General features: G+C 43.4%; 1 protein-coding gene across 5 annotated transcripts in view; it reads right to left on the bottom strand.

The window, feature by feature from the left end:
• Positions 1-20531, bottom strand: part of SLC22A15 (solute carrier family 22 member 15) — a 115533-nt gene that overhangs the window by 53865 nt on the left and 41137 nt on the right. For all 5 annotated transcript variants that reach the window (XR_009597154.1, XR_009597155.1, XR_009597160.1 and 2 more), the window contains exons 3-5: positions 12150-12282; positions 11355-11519; positions 2207-2336 (exon numbers count right to left, since the gene is read on the bottom strand). Coding sequence is in view for 2 of the 5 variants with exons in the window: in XM_060401496.1 (XP_060257479.1) it covers positions 2207-2336; positions 11355-11519; positions 12150-12282 (428 nt within the window). In the remaining 3 variants the exon portion in view is untranslated. The remainder of the gene's footprint in view (positions 1-2206; positions 2337-11354; positions 11520-12149; positions 12283-20531) is intronic.

Below are 20531 nucleotides of genomic sequence, written 5' to 3'. Positions count from 1 at the left end.
GGAATTTTTGAGCTAAGTAACAAGATCTCTAGTAAAACAAACAAGGTATGTCTCTAAAATGACATGACTGTTTCTGATGTTGCTGACAGTTAATGAAGGCTAATTCTAAAGGTTTTTGTGCTAACATCTGTCCAATGGACAGGAGGCATCTGGTCTATGGAAGGGCCCAGGGCTTTGGTGCTGGGAAATGCAGCTGAGCAAAGAGCCGGGGCTGTTCAGAGCTTGCTTTATAGAGGTTAGGCTCCGTGTGAGGCAGAAATAAGGGACCACTGGAAGGGCGCCAGGAAGGTACTGCAGAATTTAGACAAAAAAGTGAAATGATTGGGTATCCGACCATGAAAAGCTTGGAGCGGGTGGCTTTTAAGCAAACTGGGAAGGCTACTAATAAATAAGAGAAATGGCGAGAAGGGCACTGAAGGAGCTGGCCATAGCACTGAGTAGGAGGCACCGGGGCAGACCAGCCTAAGGTGTAAACTGGAACAGTGAGCAGCTTAGTATGCTGACGGGAACACAAGATGGGATAGGAGAGAAACTGGAGGCTGACTGCAGCAAGCCTTACTTTCCAGGCTTGATGGAATACACATATAGTGTGATTTTACGTGCTTTCTTCAGTTTCCCATTTTTCATGACCCGAATTAATCTCCAATCAAGTCAAAGTCCCCACCGAGTACTAAGTGGTAACAAACAGAATATACATTCTGAAAACTAGAAGAATGCCTTGGATCAACCAGTGAAGTCACCCTACTATTGAAGGAGGGATGAGAACCAGCCTGGATTAAGAAGTACACCTGTGTGCTCACTCACTCAGTCGTGTCTGACTCTTTGTGACCCCATGGTCTCTGCCTCTCCTGCATTGGCAGGCAGATTCTTTACCAACTGTGCCACCTGGAAAGCTCTAAGAAGGAGGCAGTTTATTAAATATTTAAAAAGAAAATTCATTTATTTACTATCAATAAGAATGCTTATAATTCAAGGAATCCTTTTTTTTTTCCCCCAAAATTTACAATATATAGCTTAATAAAATATGGCTAGTTTTCCTTTCTAATAAAATTATCTCACTCTAGTTCACATAACTGAATGCATTTCATAAATTTTACCTTTCTAATATAGTTTGGGGCCTTCCCTGGAGGCTCAGTGGTAAAGAATCTGTCTGCTAAACAGGAGACATGGGTTCAATCCCTGGGTAGGGAAGATTCCCTGGAGAAGGAAATGGCAACCCACTCTGGCATTCTTGCCTGGGAAATCCCATGGACAGAGAAACCTGGTGGGCTACAGTCCATGAGGTCGCAAAAGAATCAGATATGACTTAGACATCAATAAATATAGGTTAACTATTTCTACTATATTCACTTTTGCACTTAACAATTCTCTTAATTTCAAAGAGAGAATGAAAACAGATTTCAGCTCAATCCCCACCAAATCTCAATAAGTAAAACTTATATAAAGAATTACTAAATCGAATTGCTACCTCAATGAAAATTCTATTACAGGTATCTCACTGTACAGCGCAGAAGAAAGCTGGCACCACTGGCTGAAAATTTTATTTATCCCAAAGATTTTGATGTTTTGGATTAAAGGTCTGATATCTAAGGGGAGAAAACCTTTCATAAGCACAGTAAAACTTCTGGAGAAACAGGCCTAAGTTGGTGGCTCATTTTACAGCCTTAAGCGGAGCATGGCATGTTATCTTGCCTTAAGAAGGGCATCACCCTTGTACTGCTTTGAATCCATGCACTCTAAGGATTTCTCCCATATCTGAGCATCTTCCCATGTCCACCTGTAGAGGCCCTGAGATGACAGTCATCTGTGGAATGAGGAGGTATCACTATATATTCAATATGCATAGACTGGTCTATAATATCATACTTCGGTCACACCCCTAGCATGGGATCTAATCCAGTCTGAAGATTTTTAAGCCTAAGACATTAGGTTAAAAAAGAAACTAGTACCCTCCCTTGAGAATTTGAAGGTTAAAATGCAGAGGTTGAGAGGTTACTTTAAACAAGGGATACCTGCATTCTGAATTAATTAAGCATCTCTCTTCCCAGGAGCTGCCAAGCATTGGAGCGCTTGCGGAATTTAGTTCTTCACCAAAGTCAGTTCAGGCAAACTCCTGAAAAGGAATAACGCTGCTCATTGACCCGCATCCTCTTAAGACATTCCTTCTGCTTATTAAATTAAAAGTCTAAGAGGAAAAACTACTTACAAAGATAAGAGAAAGACCACTGTTCCCTGCAGGTTAACCAGTATGGCTAGGGTCCTCCAGGAACGGATGAAGTATCCCAACAGGGCATATTGGGCGATGCCGACTGCGAAGAAGAGGCCACCAATTGACCCTAATTCAGGAAAAGAGGCTTGTTACTTGAGAAAGAACCATCTGCAACCCCATTTCCAACCCAGGTCACGGAACCAATCCTTTCTTTCTGAGATGTCAGCAGAAAGAAAAACCTACACAGATATCATCGAAGATCAGATGATAAGACCAGAAGAGAGGCCAGGAAATCAGTGGGAAAGAAAGAAGGACAGATGAAAAATACAAACCACATGTGGTCACGATAAATTTTAAGAGCTGGCCAAGTGCTTTCTGCATTGATGTTGCACTGACATCTGCCTGAACTTGTGGCTAAGGCTTGGAAACATTACTTGCTGCGTGGTGGGAGGTTTTAGGTCATGAGACTATGGCAGTGGTGGGACTGCATCTCCATCACAGCGGCTGTCCCTGAAATCCTTATCTTGAATCGCAGCCTATTCCCCAGTTCTCCATACTGTCCTTCCCCATTTATCACCACCAGATACCTGACATTATACATTTGTTTCGTGTCTTTCTCTTCCAAGTAGAATGTAAGTTCCACAAAGCATGAATTTTTGTCAGCACACTGACAGGTAAAATATCAACCACAGGGTTGTTAAGGATCTTATGATTTTTGAAATAAATAACAAGTGAGCACAAACCCACTGTGCTGCCCAGTATACCTGCAGATTCTGTACCTCTGACATGCTTTCTATAACTGCTACGATTAGTAGTAAAGTACACCTATCACTATTTATTTATATAATAGCTACTATTTGTTGAGTATTAGACTGTGGAGGACCCTGGTAGGCTGCAGTCCATGGGGTCGCGAAGAGTCGGACACGACTGAGCAACTTCCTTTCACTTTTCACTTTCATGCATTGGAGAAGGAAATGGCACCCCACTCCAGTGTTCTTGCCTGGAGAATCCCAGGGACGGGGGAGCCTGGTGGGCTGCCGTCTACAGGGTCACACAGAGTCAGACACGACTGAAGTGACTTAGCAGCAGCAGCAGCTTAGCAGCAGACTTTATCAACATTGTCCTATAAAGCCGGTACCACTATTAGCTATCTACAGACGGAGGAAATAGCTCAGAGAAAGTTAGGTGCTGCAGTCTAAGACCTGGGGCTGCATGTGGCCCAGCCAGGAGGTGCTGTCCCCCGGTCTGACTGGACAGCCTGCACTCGGTACCGTTCCTGTCCCCTGTCACTATTCTAGGGAAAGGCGGGCTCCTATGGGCATCCCACAGCAACACAACTTTGTTACAGGAATTTTCTACAACAATCCTGCAAGACAAACATTTCTCTTATTCTTGTCCACAGATTATCAATCTATAACAAAACACAATGACTTGTTTGCTGTCTGCCCTAGTGAGGAAAAAGGGGATGCAGAAGGGAAGGCTAATGTGACAGTCAGTTCAGCATGAACAGAAAACCAGTCAGGGCATGCGGTCTGCTAAGTAAGGGAATGGGATTTCCATTCCCTGTGATTTCCCTAGAAACTTAGATAATCAATAGCTATTACAGATTCATTACAGTGCACCAAATAGCACCTGGTTTCCAAGAACAAGGCTTTCTGTCACTGCTCAGAACAGTTCCGAGTACTCGGTATCCACTGACAACAACGTGGGCAAGAAGACAAAGGACCACAGGACGGGACCACTTCAGCAGGACCAAGTTCAGACCCCAGTTCTTCTACACTGCCATATGACTTAGGGAAAATCCTTAAATATCTGAGTCTCTGTTTTCCCATAAATGAAAGAGAAATAATAACACAAACCTCAAAAAGTATAGTCATTAGTTTCAAATGAAATAATGCATGATGTACAAATGTTAGCTATACGGTCCTACTGTAAAAAGGGTATAGCCTTTTTAACGTTTTAGCCTATTAACGTCCCCAAAAATGCCATCTAGAAGCCTCCCCTGGTGAGTGTCTGTTATAAAATATTACCTACTTAGCACTTCTTTCTAACTCCAAGAATCCTTTCCTTTTTTTTTTTTTTGGAAAGATGACCTTCCCATATTTCATCCCTGTGGTTCAAGGGGGAGATGTCAATCGTGGTTCCCCCATGGTGACCCCAGCTGGGACAATCAGAGTTCCTACCAGTATTTCAGGATTTTCAAATACTGAACTTGGCAGTGAAACCAATGACCTGCTGGGCCTCATCCCTGACTGAGCAGGGGAAGTTTCTCAGAGACGACGGGAAACAGAAATGAGACACATCTAACTTCCTTGTTCTAAGCATTGCCAAGGCCTGGCTCTTCTTGGTTTGAGTGCATTAACTAAGTGATTCCCCTTTGTATCTAAGCTCATCACAGTTGAATCTCTATCACAGAAAGCGATATCTCTATCAGCTGGATATGGTAAACAGCAGGAAAGGATTCAAAGGTTCCAGTTTCATGACTTAAATACCATGATGACATGGCTATAGATAGAAGTCCCAGAAAAGGATGTAGATTTTAGGTGAAAGAAGGCAATATCTTTAATTTGAGGGGTCAACAGATACCTAGCCAGAAGTTGCACACATATGCCTGGAAATGACAACAGGAATAAGGTGAGGAGATAAAGATGTGGTAAGGCTCTAGGCTATTTGGTTAAAAATTTTAATTTAAAAAAAAATGAACATTTCAAATCACCACTTCTGCATTTTGTAGCTCTGGAATGCCATAGGTGGTTTTGTAGCTGTTTATGGGCCTATCCAGGTGGCACACTGGTAAAGAATCTGCCTGCCAATGCAAGAGACTCAGGAGACTTGGGTTCCATCCCTGGGTGGGGAAGATCTCCTGGAGGAGGAAATGGCAACCCACTCCTGTTTTCTTGCCTGGGAAATCCCATGGACAGAGGAGCCTGGCAGAGTCCGTGGGGTCACAAAGAGTCAGACATAACTGAGCACGCACACATGCACCCATGGTCTTTGGTTATTTACATCTATTTTTCTGATTTCTTTTCTGCTTATTTTTAACTAATTTCAAGTCTGCAACCCCTGGTCAGTTTGCACTAGCAAAAGTCAAATTTCAGCAGGTGAGAAGATAATGTACAGTGATGACTTCATTTTTATAAGCAGCACCAACGGTCCATTCAGCTTTCAAGCAGAAGGCCGTGAAGCCCCCTTGATCCCTTCTTCTCTTGCCTTCTCTGCTGATTCTTTAGCAGGTCACCACGCACGCACTTTCCTCCTCTTTCAAAACATCTGCGGATTCTACAGGGGTAACCACACCAGCCTCCTGAATGGCCCCTCAGTTTCTACTCTTGCTCCTCTACGATCCAGCCTGCATACACCTACCAGAGCGATCTTTCTGTATGCAAGGTTCTATGGCTCCTCTCTTTAATTCAGTCACTGGCAACTCACTGTATTTTTAGTTAAAACAAAAAACAACCCTAATTTGGCCCATCACGCACCCTACAACACTCAGCCCCTCCAGCCTGATCTCAGCCCAGCCTCCTCCTGCCTTTTCCACACTGCATCTTTTCAGGTGCTTAGAGCAGCTCATTCCTGCCCTCAGGGGCCTGTTCCTGCCACTCCATGCGACTGGAATGTTTGCTCAGAAAACCATACCCCCTAGGTCTTCCGCATCCTTCACATCTTTGATTAAATACCTACATCAAAGTTTTCTCTAACTTTCCTATTTAATGTAACTGTCTCCTGCACTTACTGCATACTCTATTATCCTGTTTAATTTTCTTCACTGCACTTAAAGTTTTCAGAAATTACTTCACATTGGTTATGCCTCTCCTGACTAAAACATAAGTTCCGTAAGAGCAAGGACCTTCCCCCACCCAGGCCTGGCGTGTTCACTCTTATATCCCAAGTGTCTGTCTATAAAAGTAGTATCTGGATAGCATTAACATATATACCTACCATGTGTAAAATAGATAGCTAGTGGGAAGCTGCTATATAGCACAGGGAGCTCAACTGGGTGCTCTGCGATGACTAGAGGGGTGGGATGGGGGGCGCTGGGAGGGAGGGGATATACGTACACATACAGCTGACTCAGTTGTATAACAGAAACTAACACAACATCATAAAGCAATTATATTCCAATAAAAAAATAATAAATGGAAAAGGCCAACTTAAGAGATTGGGATTGACATATACATACTACAACATATAAAACAGATAAGGACCTACTGAGTAGCACAGGGAAGTTTACTCAGTACTCTGTAATGGCCTACATGGGAAAAGAACCTAAAAAAGGAGTGGATATATGAATACATATAACTGATCGACTTTGCTATCCACCTAAAACTAACACAACATTGTAAATCAACAATATTCCCATGAAAAGTTTTTTAAAAAGCAGTATGTCTGGTACATGGCAAGGTCTGTTTAATAAATGAATGTTGCAGAAGAGATATGCAAAGGAGAAGCTCTGGAAGGACACACAGCAATCTGTTTACAGTTGTGGTCTTTGGATGAGCAGGACTATATGTGTTCTTTATGTTTCACTTCTATATGTTTCTTGATTTTTGTTTTTACAATGAACATCAATAACTTTTGTTATAAGGTATTTATATAAGAAAATTAAAAACAAATATATTAATGTGACATTTTTCATAGCTTTAGTATTTTACTTTTTCTACTCTCAAAAATTTTCAATCAATTTTACTTATTCTTGTTAAGCACTACACTGCAACTGGTTATAAATGGATGTTTTCAGTTTGCACTTATACTTTGTTATATGTACTTTATATAGTACTTTATTCATACCGCAAATATTATTTGTAATCATGCATAATTTTTCAAAACAATTTTTTTTTTACCGCTAAACAATCAGGGTGCTGTGCCATGCTAAGGCGCTTTAGTAGTGTCCAACTCTTTGCAACCCATGGACTATAGAGCCTGCTACGCTCCTCTGTCCATGGGATTCCTCCAATCAATCCCCTCCTGTGAATTATTTAGGTTTTTCCCCTCAATTCCTTTCAGCTCTGAGCATACTGGATGTTATAGGAGTACATAAAGTCGTGCTGGAGAGCAACATGGATGGACCTAGAGAGTGTCACACTGACTGAAGTCAGATAGAAGAGAAATATCATATGACATCCCTTACAGGTGGAATCTAAAAAGAAATGATACAAATGTACTTACTTACAGAACATAAAGAGATTCACAGACTTACAGAACAAATGTGTGACTGCTGTGGGGGAAGGGATAGTTAGGGAGTTTGGGATGGACGAGTACACACTGCTACATTTAACACAGAAAACCAACAAGGATGTACCCTATAGCATATGGAAAGCTGCTCAATGTTATGCTGCAGCCTGGATGGGAGGGGAGTTTGGGGGAGAATAGATACATGCACATGTACGGCTGAGACTCTTCGCTGTTCTCTTGAAATTATCACAACATTGTTCATCAGCTATACTTCAAAACAAAATAAAAAGGTTTTATTTTACTTTTTTAATTGTACTGGAAAGAACAGCCTGGAAAGAAAGGTCAAGGACAAAACTTCGGGGGAAGACTGCTCATGGAGGAGGGAAGGAGGAAACTCCTCACAGAAGAGTTTTAGGAGCAGCAGAAACTTATTTCTGTCCTGGGTGCAGGTCAAGTGCACTGGCCTTCTAGGAACTCTCTCAAGCTCCTTCTGAATTTCACATTGAATTTGGCAACCATCTGGTACCACTGTTGCAGTTTTTTTCCCCTTTTTCCCTTTGCTATAGAAATTTTAATAGTCTTACTTTAACTCAGCCTCAAGGACAAGGACGGAACGTGAAAGTGCTTTAACAGAGATCTTTTCACTGGCTTCAGGAAACTGGAAAGGGAGCAAGAGACCAAGAGGTCTTCCTTTTTGCTGAAGGTAGGCAACGGGACAGGAACTATCCTAGAGAACTTGGTAGGGTGGGGGAAGTATACATGCTTTGTAAGAAAGCATCTTCTTCATGGAACAACTAGAGTCAAATGTGAATATTTTAATAGACGAATGTGCCAGGAAGATGAAAAACATGTACTCATGATGCTTTGTATGAGCAAGATTTTGGACTCAGGGAAACCAAAACCCCAGGAGAGGGTGCTTGTGTGTCTTCCCCTGGATAATGTGAGTGGTCATGAATACCATCATCACTCATTTCTGGCAAAGTCCCAGCAAGTCTGAACCCACTACTTGCAAAAATGACTTTAACAGTCTCAATGCAAACTGAAGACTCAAAGATGTTTTCTCACTGATCCTAACTTAGGATTTGGGCTAGGGGGAAAAAAAAAAAAAAGCCCACCTCTAATGGCTTTTCTGAAAGCTAATATAGACAAAGTGAATTATGAAGCATGATGTGTAAGAAGCAGGCAAGAAGCCTGTCCTGCAAGGATGGAGCTGGTGTCTCCTCCTCCCAGTCTAGTTCTAACTTGTTCAACCCTCTGTGTCCTTCAGCTTGGACAGCAGTTCGGTGGACATAATACAGCAGAGCTTATTTTGCCTCTGTCTTCCAATTCAATACATCAGCCTTTACTAACTCCGAAGACAAGACCAGTGACAAAAAAGGGCCAAGCAACTAGTATTCATATGAGGTGACCCATGACTACACCCTCATGGCAGAAAGCAAAGAAGAACTAAAGCACCGCTTGATGAAGGTGAAAGAGGAGAGTGGAAAAGCTGGCCCAAAACTAAACATTCCAAAAACTAAGATCATGGGATCCAGTCCCATCACTTCATGGCAGATAAATGGGGAAACAATGGAAACAGTGACAGCTTTTATTTTGGGGGCTCCAAAATCACTGAGGACGGTGACTGCAGCCATGAAATTAAGAGACGCTTGCTTCTTGGAAGAAAGGCTATGACAAGCCAGACAGCATATTAAAAGGCAGAGACATTACTTTGCCAACAAAGGTCTATATAGTCAAAGCTATGATTTTTCTAGTAGTCATGTACGGATGTGAGAGCTGGATCATAAAGAAGGCTGAGTGCTGAAGAACTGATGCTTTTGAACTGCGGTGTTGGAGAAGACTCTTGAGAGTCCCTTGGACTGCAGGGAGATCTAACCAGTCAGTTCTGAAGGAAATCCATCCTGAATATTAGTTGGAAGGACTGATGGTGAAGCTGAAGCTCTAATACTTTGGCCACCTGATGTGAAGAACCAACTCATTAGAAAAGATCCTGATACTGGGAAAGACTGAAGGCAGGAGGAGAAGGGGGTGACAGATGATGAGATGCTTGGATGGCATCACTGACTCAAGGGACATGAGTTTGAGCAAGCTCTGGGAGATGGTGAAGGACAGGGAAGCCTGGCGTGCTGCGGTCCATAGGATCACAAGAGTCGGACATGACTGAGTGACTGAACAACAATAAATGGAAGATACAGAGGGGAGTCCTCAGGGAAAAGTGGGATGACATGGGCCTGGCATCATCTAAGCCCTGACCATCATGTTAGTTAGTTAAGCTGCTCAGTCGTGTCCGACTCTTTGCGACCCCGTGGACTGTAGCCCACCAGGCTCCTCCGTCCATGGGATTCTCCAGGCAAGAATACTGGAGTGGGTTGCCATGTCCTTCTCCAGGGGATCTTCCCAACCTAGGGATCAAACCCAGGTCTCCCGTATTGGAGGCAGACGCTTTAACCTCTGAGCCACCAGGGAAGCCCTGGTCCGTCATGAGCTGTGTCAAACAGGCACACAACCTCTCCTTTCGTTCGGGGGAACACACTGACTGGAGCCACCCACTCCGGCCAGGCACCAGCAGCCATCTGCAGTGTTCTATGACAGGGGGTCCTAGTAAGGAACATGGAACTAACAAGCCACCACCAACCAAGAGAGTTTGGGAAGGGTCAAAAGGAGACACCTTGTGTCCGACCGCCTCCCAAAATTCTTCTCACTGGCATCCATCTTGGCTAAGCAACACATGTGCCACCAGCAGGCGCCCTGAGTCAGAACGACCGGCCAAAGACCACCCGGAAACTAATCCCATCACCATGACACCGAGACTGCGGACCTCGTGGTAGCGCAGCTCTCCGGGTTCCCTTACGTGGCTGCTCTCCGCCCAGGTGCCCTTCCCAGTAAAGTCTCTTGCTTTGTCAGCACGTGTGTCTCCTCCGACAATTCATTTCTGAGTGTTAGACAAGAGCCCATTCTTGGGTTCCAGAAGGGCTCCCCTTCCTGCAACATCTTCAGTGGTGAAGTGTCCTCATTTGTAAAATGAAGGTAGAAGTTCTTAACTTGTAGGTTCTGGGAATATTAGAGGCATTGGCCAGATGCGGAGCTTGGTTCCTGGTACATAACAGATGCTCAGCAAATGGTAGCTGGCACTCTATCAGCTACATGCTCATGCAGACTCATCTCTACAGTTGCACAATCAACTTGCTCCCCTAATAGTACAAGAGCATCTATAGTGCTCAATAACGTTTAAATGAATGGAAAGCAAAACAAAGTTCTTCACTGCAAACCTATAGTCCACAAAGTAGAATCTTAGTGCAATCGCCCTCCCAAGACATGAAGTCAGGGATGCTTTTAAAAATCATTGACACTTCTCAAAAACATAATGGGATGGTTAAAAGTAATACAGAACATGGCCTCCATCTAGAAACTTAAACATCACTAAAGAAATACTAGAATTGAAGAGAACAGTAAAAAGGCCTATGAGACAAAGATTTAATAAAGTACAATACCAAGGCACTGAGAAAGGAGTTTCTAGTATTTCCTCTGCACTATTTTTCACTTTATGGTAAAAAAAGCAATTAACAAATACCTTCAGGCAATCTGAGTATAGGGACAAGGTCACCATCTGTAGGCCCCAGGGGAGACTACCAATAGGCGAATAAAATAAAATGACTAATGACTCATTCAAGGCCACACAGAACTGAGGAAAGGAAATCTAGGGATTTCCCTGGCAGTCTCATGATGAAGACTGTGCTTCCAAGACAGGGAATGCAGGTTGGATCCCTGCTCAGGGAACTAAGAGCCCATATGGTGAAAAAAAAAAAAAGAAAGAAAGAAAACCAAAAAAAAAAAACAAAAAGAAAGCAAATCTAGTATTTGGATAGAGCACCTCAAGTCTAGATGCATTTTTAGACACGAGGGCTAAGCTGGTTCCTGCAAAGTTCTCTGGAGCCACTCCCCATCTCCAAGTCGGCCTAGATTGAAGCAGTACCTGCGAGTGCCCAGTAGGCGGTGCCCACACATTCGTTCAGCAGGACAAAGGCCACTAGCGACATCCCTCCATTCATCATGCCCACCAGGAAGCGAGTTATTGCAAAGAACTCATATGAAGGGGAAAAGCCATTTGCAATAGCAAACAAGATGTCAAGAGCAAAACCTAGAAAGAGAAGAACAGTATGCAATAAACCAGAGGCAACACACACTTGATGAATGTAATATATGCGTTAATTTGTAAAGATAAATCTTCGTGAACTTAAATTTTCTAAGCTATGGTTTGTTTGTTTCTAAATCAGTTTCTCTTAAAGATTATCAAGAAAAACTGAGGTTTTCTTTGTTACAAGTTGATTTCTGTCTTCATGCGCAGTTTTCAACTATTCCCAATAACACTGAAAATTGAAAATTCCTAGTTCGTACTCAGCTTGACCAGTGAACTATGCTGAGTCCTGTGGAGCTCATCTGAAATGAATCAACACACAAGATACAAGGAAATGGATCTAGCAAACCGCCTCAATCTTTGTTCCCCTTAGAAACATGGCATGAATTAGAATCCACGGATTGCAGAAGGCACCACTAGCAAATGCTTATAATGCAAATACCTGGCTTTCCCCAGGTATGCTTTAAAATGCTTGGCTAGAAGCACTTGACCTCTCACCAGTGAAATAAAAATCAGTTCTGGGTCCATACAGCAATTCCCTGAGAAACTTAGGAAAATGGTCTCCTTACTATGTCTCTGGGAACCTTAGGAAAATAACTTCTTTTACTCAGTTCATGAACACTAACAGATTACCTGTGAGATAGACTTTCTTCCTTCCGAAGCGATCAGAGAGTTGACCGAAAGTGATAACTCCCACAAACACTCCACTGAAGAAAAAAGAGCTTGCTGCACTCACTTTGTAAGATCTGTTGGCAATTAAAAACCACTAGAGGAAGAAAAAAAACAAAGAGGAGACATTTAAGTCACAGAAAAGATGGATGGATGGAGTTAGCTATTTAAAAAAAGCAAATGTACAACAAAAACTTGTATACTAGAATTTCTCCACTGCATTACCACTGTTAACCAGAATTCAACAGAACATCCATCCAGGACAACACCCAAGGAGATTCTGTCTTCAGAAACCCCAGAAATTGGTATTGTAATGTGCTCCCACAGTAGTCTATAAACATCCTGCGGCAGCACTGAACACAGTACAGTATGCAATAGCTAATTACTTACCCGTCTGTTGACTATGTCCTTCACTCCAAGTCCCTGCATCTCTAGACAGGAAGAGCTGTAAGCCATTAGTGTCTGTTTCTCTGACACCTAACATACTATATGACATATATGAGGCCAAAAATGAACGGTCCTTTTCTCCAATAAATTAATGGGCTTTAAATCCCTTGAGTATTTTCCTTGAAAAATTATATATACAATAACAATATGATTGGGCTTCCCAGGTGGCTCAGTGCTGAAGAATCCTGCAGTGCAGAAGACTTGAGTTTGATCCCTAGGTCAGAAAGATTCCCCAGAAAGGGAACTGGTAACACACTCTAGTATTCTTACCTGGGAAATCCCATGGGCAGAGGAGACGGACAGAGTCCACAGGGTCGCAAAGAGTCAGACATGACTTCGCAATTAAATAAAAACAAACCATATGATATAGTGATTCCACTTCTGAGTATATATACAAAAGAACTGAGAGCAGGGATTCAGACAGGTATTTGTGTGCTAAGGTTCATAGCAGCATTAGTTACAACACCCAAAAGGTGGAATGAACCCTAATGTCCATTCACAGATGAACAGATAAACAAAATGTGACATATACATCCAATGGAATATTATACAGCCTTAAAAAGGAATGAAATTCTAGCAAGCTACAACATGGATGAACTCTGACTCTATGCTAAGAGAAACAGACAAAAAGAAAAAATATTGTGTGATTGCATTTATGAGTGTGACACTGCAATTTATAATAAGAAATATATATTTGGTTTTCAACCATTGTTCCTGTAACATAGCTCCTGAAGCCCTTGTAATTTCCTATGTAAGAATTACAGGGGTATCTTTTTTTAAAAAAACTTTTCATATGATATTGGGGTAGAGCCAATTAACAATGCTGTGTTAATTTCAAGTGAACAGAGAAGGGACTCAGTCACACATGTACACGTACCTATCCTCCCCTCCCATCCAGGCTGTCACGTAACACTGAGCAGAGTTCCACGTGTTGTACAGTAGGCTCCTGTTGGTTGCCCATTTTAAATATAGCAGTGTGTGCGTGTCCATTCTGAACTCCCTAACTTTCCCCTCAGGGGGTATATTGTTTCTGTAAGATTTATTTTTCCAGTTCCTGAAAAAGCTTCAGAGCAATACAGCTAAAACAGGTGTCTTTTATTATTTATAATAAGCCCCTCTCAATCACACTGAGCTTATTATGTTAATGAGGTGACTTTTGGAAAGCCTCATAGATAGGGGCTGGTTGTCAGGGGAGCCAACCATGTAAAGAGGGTTGGAACTTCCAGCCCCTCCCTCCAGGCCTCTGGGCAGAGGTGAGCTATTGGAGGTTGAATCAACTGCCAATGGCCAAAGGCTTAATCAATCATGCCTTCATAATGAAGCTGCCAAAAAATCCAAAAAGATGTGGTTTGGAGAGCTTCCAGGTCACAGAACTTGTGCTGGTACTGGGAGGGCCGTTGAGCTCTGGGGGCGTGGAAGCTCTGTTCTCTTCCATCCATCTACACCTTGTCCTGTGCACCTCTGCGACCTGGCTGTTCTAGAGTTACAGCTTTCTATAATAAACCAGTAATCTAGTGAATAAAATGTTTGAGTTCTGGGAAATTCCCTAGCAAATTAATCCAACCAAAGGAGGAGGTCAGAGGACCCTTTGATTTACAATCAGCGTATCAAAAGCACAGGAAACAGGCTGAACTTGTGACTGGTGTCTGAAGGGGTCAGTGGGGCAGTCCTGTGGGATGGAACCCTGACCTGTGGGACCTGATGTTAACTCAGGTAGACGGTATCAGATCTGAACCAATCTGTAGTACACCCTGCTGGTACGGCAGAACAGCCTGAGGTGGGAGCCCCACCCTGCCCCCTAACTCCCACCCACACGAATCTGTCGGCAGAAGTGTCTGAAGGGAAGTAGCTGCCAGTAGAGGACACGCTGGAGGAGTGTTTTTCCTTCACCTGGACTAATCAAATCCCCAGAGACAAAGCAGCACCCTGGCTACCAGGGGCTGGGAGAGTGAGGGGCTACCTGTGCGGGATAATGACACAGTTGTTGAGGTGGAGAGCGGTGATGTTTGCACAAGGATGTGAATGTATTTAATGTCCCTGCACTGTACACTTTAAAATGACACACTTTATGCCATGTATGTTTTACCACAATAAAAAATAATCCCTGGAGTACTGTGTATGTTAGTTGTTCAGTCGTGTCTGACTCTTTGTGACCTATAGACTGTAGCCACCCAGGCTCCTCTGTCCATGGGATTTCCCAGAAAAGAATACTGGAGTGGGTTGCCATTTCCTTCTCCAAGGGATCTTCCCAACCCAGGGATTGAATCTGGGTCTCCCGCATTGCAGGCAGATTCTTTACCGTTAGGGAAACTTATAAGCTCAAAGAGAAAGTAATCACCTTCTACTTAAAATGCCATTATCTTTAGACCTAGCTAGTGATGTCCACTCCAGTACTTTTGTCTGGAAAATCCCATGGATGGAGGGGCCTGGTGGGCTGCAGTCCATGGGGTCATGAAGAGTCAGACACGACTGAGCGACTTCACTTTCACTTTTCACTTTCATGCATTGGAGAAGGAAATGGCACCCCACTCCAGTGTTCCTGCCTGGAGAATCCCAGGGACTGGGGAGCCTGGTGGGCTGCCGTCTATGGGGTTGCATAGAGTCAGACACGACTGAAGCGACGCAGCAGCAGCAGCAGCAGCAGCAGTGACGTGTTACAGTGACCTTTGCTTACAGAGATGAAAGCCAACTGGTGTCTCAGATGTGACCTCAGAGAACCAAGAGATTGCTCATCTCTCCCCTCCACAGCCCCTTTCCTGGGCTCAGCAAAGACAAATTTAAGAGAGCCCCTTCTTGAAAACTCGCATGGAGACACCCCTTACTTGTCCCTTCTCTATCCATCAAACCACTCCTGTCCCATGCTTTGACAACCAGTTGTTATAGCCCAAAGCACATCTAACTTCTCTCCTTCTCTTGTATTTCCTGCAAGATCAGATGGATAAAGGTCTTGACAAGACATCTTTAGGCAACAACAACACACACAAACATTTAGGCACTGGAAAATAAGCAAGGATGAAGCCCCTCACTAATGCTGCGCTTTACTACTTCTGAGTTCTTCTGTCCTTCACATGCAGTTCTTAACAAGATTAATTAACTATTTTCCTAGCCCTTCATGGATTAGAAATAATAGTCTAGGGTGCTACAGCCCCTAAAAATAGTAATCAGGTAGCTACTGCTCTCAGTGGCAGTCGTAATTTAAATGAGAGAGTGATGGAAGCTCTATGACCAAAAACTGAACTATACTCCAGGTTTTTCCATCCCAGGATTTAATAAGTATTTGATTAGTTTCTACTAAAGGTTAATAAAACTATTCTAAACACTGGGAATACAGATGCAAATGGGCTAGACTTGGTCCCTGCCCTCATGGAGTGTAAGTTCTAGTAGAGTGAGACATTAAACAAGTAAACATACAGGGACAGGCTGGAAGAAAATCTCTTTAAATAAGGTGCCCAGGAAGGCTTCTCTGGGGAGGGACATTTGCGACCTGGATGATGAGGAAGTGATCAACACTGAAACGGAGACCAGAGAGCTGGGCAGGCACCAGGTCATGCAGGCCCTTGAGTCACAGGAAAGAGCTGGGATTTTAGTCCAGTGCAGAGGGAAGACCGTGCATTCCTGGACTTAACGTTTCTAAAGCTCAGCATTCACACTTAAAGAATGCAATACAACACGGAAAGTGGGAGCAGGGAACCTCCTACAATAGTCCAGGAAATGATGTGGGCTTGGATGAAAGCCAGAGTGATGGAATTACATGACTCACATGAATGTGGGAGGGATCTTGAAGGCAGCAGGACTTGTTGATGAATGAGATGTGGAATGGGGAGGAGAGAAATGGAAAGTGAGGGATTCAACCCAGGTTTTTAACTTTGGCCATTCAGTAGATGCTGGTGACAGTTTTTAAATTTTTTTTTTTTATATTGAGGATATATATATTTTTAATTGGAGGACAATTGCTTTACAATGCTGGGTTAGTTTCTACTGTGCCACAATGTGAATCAGCTATAAGTATAGATATATCCCCCTCTCTTGAGCCTCCCTCCACTCCCATCCCACCCCTCTCGGCTGTCACAGAGCACCGAGCTGAGCTCCCTGTGTTACACAGAGCTTCCCACTAGCTGTCTGTGCACACATGGCAGTGGATACACGTCAATGCTACCCTCTCGGTTCATCCCACCCTCTCCTTCCCCGACTATGTCCACAAGTTTGCTGTCTACGTCTGTATCTCTTTTCCTGTCCTGCAAACAGGTTCATCAGTACCATATATATATGTTAACATACAATATTTGTTTTTCTCTGACTGACTTCACTCTGTATAACAGAGTCTAGGTTTATCCACATCACTATTAAACGACCCAATTCATTTCTTTTATGGCTGAGTAATATTCCATTGTATATATGTGGTGGTGACATTTTGAGGTAGAGGAAGCTGGCAAAGGGTTATCAGGTACATAGTGGGAAAGTAAGAGTTCTGTTTAGACACATTTTGAGGGTGAGATGGAGACTGAGATGCCTATAAAAACATTCATACTGAAATGCTCATCAAGCATTTGCATGTGTCTTGAGCTCAAGGGAGAGGAAATGAGAGCTTATGAGAACAGAGATGAAGGAGGGGGCTCAGGACAGGAGCCCAATACACTTCCACATTTGGTGGCTGAGTAGAAGGGAACTACCACAGAAAACTCACTTCTAGCAGGGGGTCAATGGAGAAGGCAGTGGCAGCCCACTCCAGTACTCTTGCCTGGAGAATTCCAGGCACCGGGGAAGCCTGGTAGGCTGCCATCTATGGCGTCGCACAGAGTCGGACACGACTGAAGCAGCAGCAGTAGAGGGGTAGAGAGAGCAAGAAACAGAGGGCAGGGTGGTGTCACAATCACTACAAGAAGAGATGTGACTGAAGGAGGAAGGGGGTAATCAAGTATATCCAATGTTGCTTTAGAGGTCAAGTTAAGATGAGGACAGAGGTGTGCAGTTATATTTGGAAACAAAATGGACACTTAAAAACCAATTTCAGTAGAGTGCTAACGGCAGCTGGGTTGGAGATGGCTGAAGAACTGGACAAGCTTAAGGAACTGCAGGCAGCAGATGTACACAGAATGGGTTCCGTGAGTTTTGCTGTGAAGAAGAGTAAGGAAACAGGACAGGATTTGGACAGGGAGGTGGGGGTCAGAGATAACTGGTGTATTTTTTGACATGTGTGCGCATTAATGAGAGACAGTAGAGAAGATATCTCTGTAGGAGAGAAGTACTTGGAAAAGCAAGAAGGAAGGGGCTTGAAGGTACCAAGTAGAGAGGGTATGCTCAGTCACATCTGACTCTTTGTGACCCCACGGACTACAGCCCACTAGGCTCCTCTGTCCGTGGGGTTCTCCAGGCGTGAATACTGGAGTGGGCTGCCATGCCCTCCTCCAGGGGTCATCCAGACCCAGGGACGGAACCCACATCTCTTCACGTCTCCTGCACTGGCAAGCAGGGTCTTTACCACTGGAGCCACCTCAGGAGAAACAAACCTGGAAAAGCAAGAAGGAAGGGTCTTGAATGCACAAAGTAGAGAAGGGACCCTTTCACAGATGTGAGGAACTTCCAGTGCAAAAGGAGGAAGACAGAACGAGGATTCAGAAGCAGGCAGTAAAGGGACCTTGCTGGATTGCTTCAGTTCTTTTTCACTGAAATATCAAGTGAGGGTGACGGTTGAAGGGAGTGTGAGTGGAGGGGGAACTTACAGTTTAAGGAGGAAGAAGACAGGCCCTTCTCAGAAGGGGACATGACCCATTCAAAGGAAATGTCACAGGGCACGGTGAATGCACATTTGAGTTCTGTTCTTACTCACTGTGTGCAGAGAAGGCGCGGAGGAGTCAAGGGGTTTCCCAGAAGTATTACACAGGGAACGAGGCACCAGGAAGTTGTGGGGATTTGCAAAGGACTGTTTACTATAACAACAAAATCTATGCTGAGAAAAGGAAGACATAGGGGGATGATGGGTGGTGAAAGAATGTCCCACCTTCAGGAAATCCCCTACTTCTTTAACTCCTCTGTACTCTCCATTCTTGATCTTACTGAACTCTGTTTGTCCACAGAGGAAATTCACTCACTGAACCAGGTCCTTCTCAACTGGAGGCTGCTTTTCCTTTTTACCCAAGGACCTGAGAAGCTGAGATGCGAGCAGATAACCAAATTCCAAAATTATCAGCTTGTCTGAAGACCACATCATTAGACTGTGCAGCTTTCTGGGGCAGAGAATCTAGCCTGTTTTCAAACAGCCACTCTTCCTTTCTTTCATAGGAAGAGAATGCTTAGCTGGGCATGTGGCTCCCCAGAAGAAAGGCTAAATTTCCCAATCTCCTGATAATTAGGATGGCCACACTATCAAGTTCTGCATAATGAACATAATTGGAAGCATCACGTAGCTGTGTCCAGGAGATGGTCTCAAGAGATGGCTGATCTGTCCTCTGTCCCTTCTTTATTTCTACCAGTCTACTTAAAATGTCTATTTGAAAGCTAGATCTCTAAAAACAAAAGTAGAGTTACCATATTATCCCACAATCCCACTCGTGGGTATATATCTGGAGAAAACCATAATTTGAAAAGACACGTGTACCCCAGCGTTCACTGCAGCACTATTTACAACAACCAAGACATGGAAGCAACCTAAATGTCCACTGACAGACGAATAAAGGAGATGTGTTATATAAATACAATGGAACATTACTCAACCATAAAAAAGAGTGAAATAATGTCATGTGCATCAACATGGATGGACCCAGAGATATCATACCAAGTGAAGTAAGTCAAACAGAGAAAGACAAATGCCATATGATATCACTTATTTGTGGAATCTGAAAAAAAAAGATACAAATGAACTTATTTACAAAACGGAAATAGATCCACATACATAGAAAACAAACTTATGGTTACCAAAGGGGAAGAAGAAAGCGTTAGTCGCTCAGTCGTATACAACTCTTTGCAATTCCATGGATTATAGCCCATCAGGCTCCTCTGTCCATGGGATTTTCCAGGCAAAAATACTGGAGTAGGTTGCCATGCCCTTTTCCAGGGGATCTTTCTGACCCAGGGATAAAACCCGGGTCTCCCACATTGCAGGCAGATTCTTTACTGTTTGAGCTGCCAGGGAAGGGGGAGGGATAAATTAGAAGACGGGATTAACATATATACACTACCATATGTAAAACAGATAACCAACAAGGATCCACTGTATAACACAGGGAATGCTACTCAATATTTTGTTATAACTACATGGGAAAATAATCTAAAAAGATCTTCGCTACCCAGAGATGAAACCCATGTCTCTCATGCCTCCTACATTGGCAGGGGGTTCTTTACCACTAGCACCACCTAGAAAGCCCATATATATGTGTGTATATATAAAACGGAATCACTGCGCAGTATTCCTGAAACTAACACAACAGTGTAAATCAACTACAATTAAAAATTAAAAATAAAAAAGGTAATGTGTGTATGCAAAAAAGGAGAAGAAATGAAAGCTGGCACTCTACCTGAGTCCATGATGAAGAGGGTCGCATGTTAGTGATGGTGAAGTCAAAAGCTGAACCCCTGACAACACTGTGGTGGAGAAGCACTGCACATTTTTAAGTTCCAGGCAGTCGGGTTAAGAATCCCCTAACCCCCTCATCTGGACCGTGTCATCCTCAACAACAGCATCCCCTCTAAAATCCTGATTATGCGCATTCCAGTCTCAGACCACCATTCCCCAGACTTCCGCCCACTTCCTCCAGTGCCCCTACTTCAAACATTCTTCAGCCTCTTCAAGACCTCTAATTAGCCAAATACTTCAGGAAGCATGGCCTGACCGATCAAAAAAAATTAAGTGATGTTAAGAGACTCTGATTTAAGGATCTGTAAGGAACGAGTAAATACATTTTA

The sequence above is a fragment of the Ovis aries genome, chromosome 1 (genome assembly GCF_016772045.2).
Source record: "Ovis aries strain OAR_USU_Benz2616 breed Rambouillet chromosome 1, ARS-UI_Ramb_v3.0, whole genome shotgun sequence".
Classification (NCBI taxonomy): domain Eukaryota; kingdom Metazoa; phylum Chordata; class Mammalia; order Artiodactyla; family Bovidae; genus Ovis; species Ovis aries.
Note: the sequence above shows the minus strand (reverse complement) of the source record. Positions and strands in the feature narration are given on the sequence as shown.